This window comes from Cherax quadricarinatus, chromosome 2, assembly GCF_038502225.1.
Source record: "Cherax quadricarinatus isolate ZL_2023a chromosome 2, ASM3850222v1, whole genome shotgun sequence".
NCBI classification, from domain to species: domain Eukaryota; kingdom Metazoa; phylum Arthropoda; class Malacostraca; order Decapoda; family Parastacidae; genus Cherax; species Cherax quadricarinatus.
The window spans coordinates 77,997,489-78,010,319 of record NC_091293.1 but is presented as its reverse complement, the minus strand read 5'-3'; the positions used below and the strand labels follow the sequence as shown (position 1 = coordinate 78,010,319).

At 40.3% G+C, this 12,831-nt stretch overlaps 1 protein-coding gene across 2 annotated transcripts in view; it reads left to right on the top strand.

The window, feature by feature from the left end:
* LOC128684357 (bone morphogenetic protein 10-like) overlaps positions 1-12,831 on the top strand; it is a 488,158-nt gene that overhangs the window by 414,053 nt on the left and 61,274 nt on the right. For both annotated transcript variants that reach the window (XR_011392489.1, XM_070089116.1), the window contains exons 2-3: positions 1,748-1,921; positions 11,282-11,565. Coding sequence is in view for 1 of the 2 variants with exons in the window: in XM_070089116.1 (XP_069945217.1) it covers positions 1,748-1,921; positions 11,282-11,565 (458 nt within the window). In the remaining variant the exon portion in view is untranslated. The remainder of the gene's footprint in view (positions 1-1,747; positions 1,922-11,281; positions 11,566-12,831) is intronic.

The window sequence follows — 12,831 nt, the reverse complement described above, 5'->3', positions numbered from 1 at the left end:
GGTTGTCTGAGTCATGATCAATAATACGGGAAGGCTGTCTGAGACATGATCAATAATACGGGAAAGTTGTCTGAGACATGATCAATAATACGGGGAGGCTGTCTGAGACATGATCAATAATACCTGGAGGTAGTCTGAGACATGATCAATAATACGGGATGGTTGTCTGAGACATGATCACTAATACGGGGAGGTACTCTGAGACATGATCAATAATACGGGGAGGTTGTCTGAGACATGATCAATAATATGGGAAGGTTGTCTGAGACATGATCAGTAATACGTGGAGGTTGTCTGAGACATGATCAATAATACGGGGAGGTACTCTGAGACATGATCAATAATACGGGGAGGTTGTCTGAGACATGATCAGTAATACGTGGAGGTTGTCTGAGACATGATCAATAATACGGGGAGGTTGTCTGAGACATGATCAATAATACGGGGAGGTTGTCTGAGACATGATCAATAATACGGGGAGGTTGACTGAGACATGATCAATAATACGGGGAGGTTGTTTGAGATATGCTCAATAATACGGGGAGGTTGTCTGAGACATGATCAATAAAACATGAAGGTTGTCTGAGACATGATGAATAATACGGGGAGGTTGTCTGTGACATGATCAATAATACGGGGAGGTTGTCTGAGACATGATCAATAAAACATGAAGGTTGTCTGAGACATGATGAATAATACGGGGAGGATGTCTGAGACATGATCAATAATACGGGGAGGTTGTCTGAGACATGATCAATAAAACATGAAGGTTGTCTGAGACATGATGAATAATACGGGGAGGTTGTCTGTGACATGATGAATAATACGGGGAGGATGTCTGAGACATGATCAATAAGACTGGAAGGTTGTCTGAGACATGATCAATAAGACTGGAAGGTTGTCTGAGACATGATCAATAAGACTGGAAGGTTGTCTGAGACATGATCAATAAGACTGGAAGGTTGTCTGGGACATGATCAATAAGACTGGAAGGTTGTCTGAGACATGATCAATAAGACTGGAAGGTTGTCTGAGACATGATCAATGAGACTGGAAGGTTGTCTGGGACATGATCAGTGAGACTGGAAGGTTGTCTGAGACATGATCAATAAGACTGGAAGGTTGTCTGAGACATGATCAATGAGACTGGAAGGTTGTCTGGGACATGATCAGTGAGACTGGAAGGTTGTCTGAGACATGATCAATGAGACTGGAAGGTTGTCTGAGACATGATCAATGAGACTGGAAGGTTGTCTGGGACATGATCAATAAGACTGGAAGGTTGTCTGGGACATGATCAGTGAGACTGGAAGGTTGTCTGAGACATGATCAATAAGACTGGAAGGTTGTCTGAGACATGATCAATGAGACTGGAAGGTTGTCTGGGACATGATCAGTGAGACTGGAAGGTTGTCTGAGACATGATCAATAAGACTGGAAGGTTGTCTGAGACATGATCAATAAGACTGGAAGGTTGTCTGAGACATGATCAATGAGACTGGAAGGTTGTCTGAGACATGATCAATGAGACTGGAAGGTTGTCTGAGACATGATCAAGAACACATATTTAATGTAAGTTTTTTTTTTTTTTTTTTTTTTGCAAATGTGTTTTTTTTTATTTGTATTATATGTATAAAAAAAAAATAAGACTTACATTTGCACAAGAGACATCAGTAACTTGCTACTGACGTCTTGAAAAAAATTATCACCAAACTTCTGAGTTCTATATATTTTTTCTTGGTTACAGACTCGACTGAGAGAAGAGGTGAGGGATCGTCGGGTGAGAGAGAAGGCAGCGCAGGTCATGGAGTGCGTTCACACACTCTGGCGTTCAATGTTACGATACCCCGTCGTGAGCGTGTCACTGCAGCTACGCTCAGACTCTACGCACTTATCACCCGCGACCAGTACGCTTATATAGGTGAGTTAAACTCTCTCTCTCTAAGCTTCGTATTATTGACATTACTGCCTAGTATGACCTATTGTGCATGATATTACCGTCCTCTTTTGTGCATGATATTACCGTCCTTTCTTGTGCATGATATTACCATCCTCTTTTGTGCATGACATTACCATCCTCTCTTGTGCATGATATTACCATCCTCTCTTGTGCATGACATTACCATCCTCTCTTGTGCATGACATTACCATCCTCTTTTGTGCATGACATTACCATCCTCTCTTGTGCATGATATTACCATCCTCTCTTGTGCATGACATTACCATCCTCTCTTGTGCATGACATTACCATCCTCTCTTGTGCATGATATTACCATCCTCTCTTGTGCATGATATTACCGTCCTCTCTTGTGCATGATATTACCATCCTCTTTTGTGCATGACATTACCATCCTCTCTTGTGCATGATATTACCATCCTCTCTTGTGCATGACATTACCATCCTCTCTTGTGCACGACATTACCATCCTCTCTTGTGCATGATATTACCATTCTCTCGTTATTGCATACTCAGCAGTTAACTTCTCTTAACAATCTTACAAATAACTCCCTCATTTTAAGTACGTTGTTAGTTTTTCTTCCCGTACATGTTGAATTCCTTTTTTTTTTGTCCATATAACTTAAAAACGTTTGTAACTGTAGCTTTTGTTTATGTGGGATCCTCTTCAAGTGCCTCCGAAGGGGAACAGTAACGTGGCTGCCTATTTTGTCCTCTCGTTTTCTTTCTCCATATGTCGCTTTTGTTTCTCTCATAGCAAGAGGATGTCTTATCTGATCGGCTTCAAATTTTCAACGCTGGTGTGTGTACAGTAACTAGGACAAGATTCCAGGAACAATTAGCATTTGCAAGTGTGTCAGCACAACTGACAATTATGTGTAAAACAGTGCAAAAAAAAAAAAAAAAAAAAAACTTTTCCTTTGATATATATTATAAAACTATCTCTTCTGCATTGCATGGCTTTAATATTTAATGACTGGTGTATCTTATGGCCAGGATAATGGCCATGAAGTTTAATTCCTGCGTGAGCAAATTCGTCAGTGGACTGAATATTTCTAACTGGAGAATGCCTCTTCTGATCGGCTTGAAATTTTTAGCCCTGGTGTATTTTCCAGTAAGCAAAGTTTGCATTGTTATTGGGCACCATAAGCTAAATATTGATATTGATTTTCATTTATCTTTCTTATTGGCTTAAAATATCTTGCGTCTCTGAGACGTAACACAACTGGTACATTGTTTACTTACGAATTGTAATGAAATTGATAAAAAAAAAAGATAACTGGAATCATTGGATTTGGAGAATTTATAATAATAATAATTTCTTTATTTACTACCAGTACATGCACATGGTATACCAGTGCATGTACATGGTATACCAGTACATGTACATGGTATACCAGTACATGTACATGGTATACCAGTGCATGTACATGGTATACCAGTACATGTACATGGTATACCAGTACATGTACATGTTATACCAGTACATGTACATGTTATACCAGTACATGTACATGGTATACCAGTACATGTACATGGTATACCAGTACATGTACATGTTATACCAGTACATGTACATGTTATACCAGTACATGTACATGTTATACCAGTACATGTACATGTTATACCAGTACATGTACATGGTATACCAGTACATGTACATGTTATACCAGTACATGTACATGTTATACCAGTACATGTACATGTTATACCAGTACATGTACATGTTATACCAGTACATGTACATGTTATACCAGTACATGTACATGTTATACCAGTACATGTACATGTTATACCAGTACATGTACATGTTATACCAGTACATGTACATGGTATACCAGTACATGTACATGTTATACCAGTACATGTACATGTTATACCAGTACATGTACATGGTATACCAGTACATGTACATGGTATACCAGTACATGTACATGGTATACCAGTACATGTACATGGTATACCAGTACATGTACATGGTATACCAGTACATGTACATGGTATACCAGTACATGTACATGGTATACCAGTACATGTACATGGTATACCAGTACATGTACATGGTATACCAGTACATGTACATGGTATACCAGTACATGTACATGGTATACCAGTACATGTACATGGTATACCAGTACATGTACATGGTATACCAGTACATGTACATGTTATACCAGTACATGTACATGTTATACCAGTACATGTACATGTTATACCAGTACATGTACATGTTATACCAGTACATGTACATGGTATACCAGTACATGTACATGTTATACCAGTACATGTACATGTTATACCAGTACATGTACATGGTATACCAGTACATGTACATGTTATACCAGTACATGTACATGTTATACCAGTACATGTACATGGTATACCAGTACATGTACATGGTATACCAGTACATGTACATGGTATACCAGTACATGTACATGGTATACCAGTACATGTACATGGTATACCAGTACATGTACATGGTATACCAGTACATGTACATGGTATACCAGTACATGTACATGGTATACCAGTACATGTACATGGTATACCAGTACATGTACATGGTATACCAGTACATGTACATGGTATACCAGTACATGTACATGGTATACCAGTACATGTACATGGTATACCAGTACATGTACATGGTATACCAGTACATGTACATGGTATACCAGTACATGTACATGGTATACCAGTACATGTACATGGTATACCAGTACATGTACATGGTATACCAGTACATGTACATGGTATACCAGTACATGTACATGGTATACCAGTACATGTACATGGTATACCAGTACATGTACATGGTATACCAGTACATGTACATGGTATACCAGTACATGTACATGGTATACCAGTACATGTACATGGTATACTAGTACATGTACATGGTATACCATTACATGTACATGTTATACCATTACATGTACATGTTATACCAGTACATGTACATGGTATACCATTACATGTACATGTTATACCAGTACATGTACATGGTATACCATTACATGTACATGTTATACCAGTACATGTACATGATATACCATTACATGTACATGGTATACTAGTACATGTACATGGTATACCATTATATGTACATGTTATACCAGTACATGTACATGGTATACCAGTACATGTACATGGTATACCAGTACATGTACATGGTATACCAGTACATGTACATGGTATACTAGTACATGTACATGGTATACCATTACATGTACATGTTATACCAGTACATGTACATGGTATACCAGTGCATGTACATGGTATACCAGTACATGTACATGGTATACCAGTACATGTACATGGTATACCAGTACATGTACATGGTATACTAGTACATGTACATGGTATACCATTACATGTACATGTTATACCAGTACATGTACATGGTATACCATTACATGTACATGTTATACCAGTACATGTACATGGTATACCATTACATGTACATGTTATACCAGTACATGTACATGTTATACCATTACATGTACATGTTATACCAGTACATGTACATGGTATACCAGTACATGTACATGGTATACTAGTACATGTACATGGTATACCATTACATGTACATGTTATACCAGTACATGTACATGGTATACCAGTACATGTACATGGTATACTAGTACATGTACATGGTATACCATTACATGTACATGGTATCCCAGTGCATGTACATGGTATACCAGTACATGTACATGGTATACCAGTACATGTACATGGTATACCATTACATGTACATGTTATACCAGTACATGTACATGGTATACCATTACATGTACATGTTATACCAGTACATGTACATGTTATACCAGTACATGTACATGTTATACCAGTACATGTACATGTTATACCAGTACATGTACATGTTATACCAGTACATGTACATGTTATACCAGTACATGTACATGGTATACCAGTACATGTACATGTTATACCAGAACATGTACATGTTATACCAGTACATGTACATGTTATACCAGTACATGTACATGGTATACCAGTACATGTACATGTTATACCAGTAGATGTACATGTTATACCAGTACATGTACATGGTATACCATTACATGTACATGGTATACCAGTACATGTACATGGTATACCAGTACATGTACATGGTATACCAGTACATGTACATGTTATACCAGTAGATGTACATGTTATACCAGTACATGTACATGGTATACCAGTACATGTACATGGTATACCAGTACATGTACATGTTATACCAGTACATGTACATGTTATACCAGTACATGTACATGGTATACCAGTACATGTACATGTTATACCAGTAGATGTACATGTTATACCAGTACATGTACATGGTATACCAGTACATGTACATGGTATACCAGTACATGTACATGTTATACCAGTACATGTACATGTTATACCAGTACATGTACATGGTATACCAGTACATGTACATGTTATACCAGTACATGTACATGTTATACCAGTACATGTACATGGTATACCAGTACATGTACATGGTATACCAGTACATGTACATGTTATACCAGTACATGTACATGTTATACCAGTACATGTACATGGTATACCAGTACATGTACATGTTATACCAGTAGATGTACATGTTATACCAGTACATGTACATGGTATACCAGTACATGTACATGTTATACCAGTACATGTACATGTTATACCAGTACATGTACATGGTATACCATTACATGTACATGGTATACCAGTACATGTACATGGTATACCAGTACATGTACAAGGTATACAGACCATAGCTGACATCAATGACATACTACTATATACAAAGTTGCTTGTTATGCTGAACATTTCCCGTATAGGTTCTTGTCCCAGGATGCGACCCACACCAGTCCACTAACACCCAGGTACCCATTTTACTGATGGGTGAACATGGACAGCAGGTGTCTTATGGAAACACGTCCCTAATGTTTTCCAGCCGTACCGAGGACTCAAACTCCGGACCTCAGTGTGTGAGCTGAGTGCGTTAGCGCTCGAGCTACGAGAGAATGGAGAATATGTTTTCTGATAGGCTTCAAACTTACAGTGTTGATGGACTCTCAAACTGATCTATGTAAATTTCAAACAGTCAATAAACAGTCAATAAATTAATGACTATGTAATCTACTTTGCCGAATTTGGCTTTATAATGTGTCACTTTGCCATTTTTATTCATTATTTTACCATTTTAAACTTTTTTAAAGAACACAAAATCAAATGTTATTCTTTGAGTCGAGTAGATCATTTTAAACAGAAATACTGAAAACTCATGATTTTATAGCGTTTTTAGTTGTGTCGAGTTTAAATGAACTCTTAAGTATTGAACAAGTTTAAGTTTGAGAAGTCCCGTTGTAAGGTAGTGTTCCTCTACAATATAATAATATTATGCAAGATTTTCGTTTGTAACTTCAACAGTAGGTAGATATATTTCGGTCACAGCGCAGTCCAAGAAAGATATCCCCGTATTCCTTAACCGCAGTTCCCTGTGCCTCTAAAACGTGACTGGACTAGTTTATAACGGTATTAATTCTGGACACGATTGTCACTAGATATATCATTGTGATTTCTCTGGTAAGAAACGAGCTTTGGGTTTACTGGGTAATGGTAGAGGCAGTATGTTCTATGCTCTGCCTTGCCAGGCCCATGACCTGACGGGGGAGAGTGCGAGAGGCAGGACTTGCTGTTACCTTGTCTGGCGCTATAGTTAGCTAGAAGCTGTTGTGGAGTGAACTCAAGTTAGACTTTGCCAACAAGCATGAAATATAAATCCAAGTTATATCGTTTGGGCATACTACCCATAGTCATCCTGACCATGATAAGTGACTGACTAAAACTCTCTTGTAGGAACAGGGCTCTAGCATGAAATGCAAAATATATGTATACATCAAACAAACAACAACAACAAAAAAAAAACTTCCTAATAGGGAGGGAAGAAAAAAAGAGGAGGAGTGTGATTAAAAAAATGGCGATGGCAAAACAGCCATCGCCATGGCAGGGCGTCACTGCACACAGGAACTCTTGCAGGAGATACGCCATCCTGAGACTGGCTCACAAACCGTGCAACACGTCAGGAGACATCGCTGCGGCTGAGCTACGTAGCAGGATTCACTGAGCCTGGGGGTACCAGTGAGGGAAGCGTCGTGAGAACTAGTGTACTGAACAGGACTGCAGACTCTATGACTCTTCAGGAGAGCTCATGACTGGGACTGTGTCGCAAGACAGTCGCGGAGGGGTTGACTCTAGCGAGTACGACTTAAATGGTGCCGGCGAGAGACTGAATCGTAAGAACAACTCAGGCGAAGATGCCTTCAGCGGTAATGGTAGGCGATAGTTGCCAGAGAACAGTTCTACGTGTGTGAGTCATAGGATAGGCAACTCAGATGAGGGGACATCAGTGAGAAGTGATGAGCATAGATTTTCTATGTACAGGGTACTCGGACGACACACTATCTGATACCAGCACTGAATAGCGTCAATGGACAAGAGGTCACGTCAGGGAGTGACGTGTAACACTGAGGGTATTTTTATTGAAGAAACGTTTCGCCACACAGTGGCTTCATCAGTCCAATACAAAGCAGAAAAAAATCCATGTATAAATTACTAAGAACAGGTGAGAGAGGATTTCCCATCGCCATACCAAACCTCTGAGTGTAAAACTCGTCATTAAACACAAATTTTGCATCAATAATACCAAATTTAATAAATTTAATGACAGAAGGAACTGGCAATGGTAAATCGTAATTAACAAACTCTTCAGATAAGAAACTAATAGATTATCAACAGGAACGTTTGTAAGCAAGGAAGTAACGTCAAAACTAACCATGGTGAAATTATTTAAGTCAGTCAATGTGCTTAATTTATCCACTAAATCAATGTTGTTTTTAACATTAAAGTTAGATTTTTTTCAAACAATTGGGCTCAAAATATCTACTAGCCATTTAGATAATTTATGGGAAACTGAGCCTATGGAACTAATGATTGGTCTAACAGGATTACCAGTTTGTGCATTTTTTATTAATAAATAAATAATAAATAAATAAATGCTCAAACCAGGTGATCCAGTCAGACCAATTATTAGCTCCATAGATTCAGTTTCCTATAAATGATCTAAGTGGCTAGTAGATATTTTGAGCCCAAGTGTTGGAAAAATTTCTAGCGTTAATGATTTCACTATGGTTAGTTTTAATGTTACTTCGTTGTTTATAAAAGTTCCAGATGGTGATTTTTTAAGTATCCTATTTGAAGAACTTGTTAATTACGATTTCCATTTCCAGTTCTTACTATCATTAAACTCATAAAAACTTTGTATTGTTGAAGCAAAGTTTGTGTTTAATGACAAGTTTTACATTCAGAAGTTTGGTATGGCGATGGGAAATCCTCCCTCACCTGTTCTTAGTAACTTATACATGATTTTTTTTAATCAAGATTGCTTAACACAATCCTTCCTAATAGAGCTAAGTTGTATAGATATGTTGATGGTATTTTATGTCTTATGCTTAAGAATGTAGATATAAACCATTTCCTTGCTGACGGATGTGTCTATAAGATTCCTTGTTAAATATGTGATAAAGTTTATTATGGTCAAACTGGTAAAAGTCTCGAATTAAGGTTAAAACAACATAAATATAGCATTAGAACTGGACAAGATACTAATGCTTTATTTATTCATGTGAGAGATTTTAATTATCCATTTGATTTTCAAAAGGCAACGTGTGGGAAACGTGTGGCATTTTTCCCCATGATCTCAAGGTCTCTGATCTCACTGGGACAAATTGATACTGTTGGCTTATGTCCCTGTACTTGCTGATCTTGTACTCCTCCCTGTGGTCAGCAGCTCCTCCCTGTCGCCCCACACTGTGATGGATATAGGTGTCAGCCAGTGTGGACACACAGGTATAGTCCCATGCTAAGAGCTTGCCATTCTTCCAAGGATAGATGGTGATCCCGTCGGGGCGGTTTGCTGGGTTGTGGGTATTGTTGGCTGCTAGCGATCGGGGCTCCCTCTCGGCTGGGCATCCAGTTGTAGCAAGGGTTCTCTTTATGATGTAGTTGACTTCATTGTGCCTTGCATGCCAGAACTTGGTTTTGGAACAGTTAAGACCATGTAGACCGTATTGGTCTGCTTGCGCTTCGCTGCAAATACACGTATATTCTGTGTGAATTGGGGCAGCAAGACGCAGAGCCACTGCAATACGGACACACACATTTATGTGTGTGTGTGTGTGTGTGTGTGTGTGTGTGTGTGTGTGTGTGTGTGTGTGTGTGTGTGTGTGTGTGTGTGTGTGTGTGTCCACAAATGCAAGTTTAAACCCCACCCGTGGTATGGCTTGTTTGCAATGTTATCATTACGATTTTGTGAGTCATGTTGACGCTTTGAAGGAACTTGAGCTAGAGTTCGTCACGGCCACGCTAGCTGGAGATTTGTCTGTAAAAACTTGCATTTGTGGACACAGTGGTGCCTATGCTAACCTTTCTATGGTGAAGAAATATACCTAGTTGGACGAATCTCATTGAAACTAGCTGGTCCAGTGGCTAACTCGATGGTCTGGAGTTTTGAGACTCTGATCGCGGGTTCTAACCCCGCCCGTGGTATGGTTTGATATACTTATTACTTATGAAACCATATTTATTTTCATGCAATCAATTCTGAGTTCCTTATCTGATTGGCGTCATCCATCAGCGCTGACTGGTAATGTATATTCTAAATGTCTTTAAACTTAATGTGCGCACGTATTTTAGGATAATGGTCTTCGTGAGCTAACAAGAGAATGCCTCGTCAGACTAGTTACAAACCTGGTGTTTCTTAACGAGTAGTTCGAATTAGTTTTGGTCTGCACATGTCTTAATTTGCCATTTTTATTGAAGAAACTAAGGATATTACTGGCCATGTGATATCTTGTAAATACCTGTTGTCATTCCTTCATATGTTTACTGCTAATATTTAACTGCATGAGAAACTGCTGCATTATACTTCTTTTCACATGCATTGAGGTTCAGGAGGCTATGGTCATGCAATCCTGGGATACCTTTCTTGAATCACCTAGTGACAGGGATACATCTATTTACTTATTATTATTAGTGGACTAGAGCAGGTGATAGACTTGGTATAACTCAGTGGTCAGGGGTTGGGCACTTATGAATGAAGCAGCGTTCTCACAGAATACAGGCGTAAAGTAACCATATTGATGTTAAAAATCCCAAATTTTTTGCTAGTAACTTTATGGAATTGCTTGTCACGGAAGTGCCAGCGCCATTCTTTGAGGAGTTTTACACTTGTTAATAAATAGTGTGTGACAGGTGTAGAGCGCCGTGTTCGTCTGGTGATCGAAACAGAGCGAGGTATTACCCTCGACGACATAACACCTCAAGGCCTAGTAGTGAGCGACACTGAGAGCAGCAGCAGCAGCAGCAGCGGCGGTGGTAGCAGCAGCAGCAGCAGCAACAGTAGAAGCAGCGGAGGAGTACAAGTGACGGTGTGTGAGAGAGACATCTACGAACAGCACAACGTCTGGGAAACTTTCGATGTTACCTCAGCTGTCAAGTATTGGCTGGCGCACCCTACCTCCCAGCAGTTACTGCAGGTAACACTCACCTCCCAGCAGTTACTGCAGGTAACACTCACCTCCCAGCAGTTACTGCAGGTAACACTCACCTCCCAGCAGTTACTGCAGGTAACACTCACCTCCCAGCAGTTATTGCAGGTAACACTCACCTCCCAGCAGTTACTGCAGGTAACACTCACCTCCCAGCAGTTATTGCAGGTAACACTCACCTCCCAGCAGTTATTGCAGGTAGCACTCACCTCCCAGCAGTTACTGCAGGTAACACTCACCTCCCAGCAGTTACTGCAGGTAACACTCACCTTCCAGCAGTTATTGCAGGTAACACTCACCTCCCAGCAGTTACTGCAGGTAACACTCACCTCCCAGCAGTTACTGCAGGTAACACTCACCTCCCAGCAGTTACTGCAGGTAACACTCACCTCCCAGCAGTTACTGCAGGTAACACTCACCTTCCAGCAGTTATTGCAGGTAACACTCACCTCCCAGCAGTTACTGCAGGTAACACTCACCTCCCAGCAGTTACTGCAGGTAACACTCACCTTCCAGCAGTTACTGCAGGTAACACTCACCTCCCAGCAGTTACTGCAGGTAACACTCACCTCCCAGCAGTTACTGCAGGTAACACTCACCTTCCAGCAGTTACTGCAGGTAACACTCACCTCCCAGCAGTTACTGCAGGTAACACTCACCTCCCAGCAGTTACTGCAGGTAACACTCACCTCCCAGCAGTTACTGCAGGTAACACTCACCTCCCAGCAGTTACTGCAGGTAACACTAACCTCCCAGCAGTTACTGCAGGTAACACTCACCTCCCAGCAGTTACTGCAGGTAACACTCACCTTCCAGCAGTTACTGCAGGTAACACTCACCTCCCAGCAGTTACTGCAGGTAACACTCACCTCCCAGCAGTTACTGCAGGTAACACTCACCTTCCAGCAGTTACTGCAGGTAACACTCACCTCCCAGCAGTTACTGCAGGTAACACTCACCTCCCAGCAGTTACTGCAGGTAACACTCACCTCCCAGCAGTTACTGCAGGTAACACTCACCTCCCAGCAGTTACTGCAGGTAACACTCACCTCCCAGCAGTTACTGCAGGTAACACTCACCTCCCAGCAGTTACTGCAGGTAACACTAACCTCCCAGCAGTTACTGCAGGTAACACTCGCCTCCCAGCAGTTACTGCAGGTAACACTTACCTCCCAGCAGTTACTGCAGGTAACAATCAACTCCCAGCAGTTACTGCAGGAAACACTCGCCTCCCAGCAGTTACTGTAGGTAACA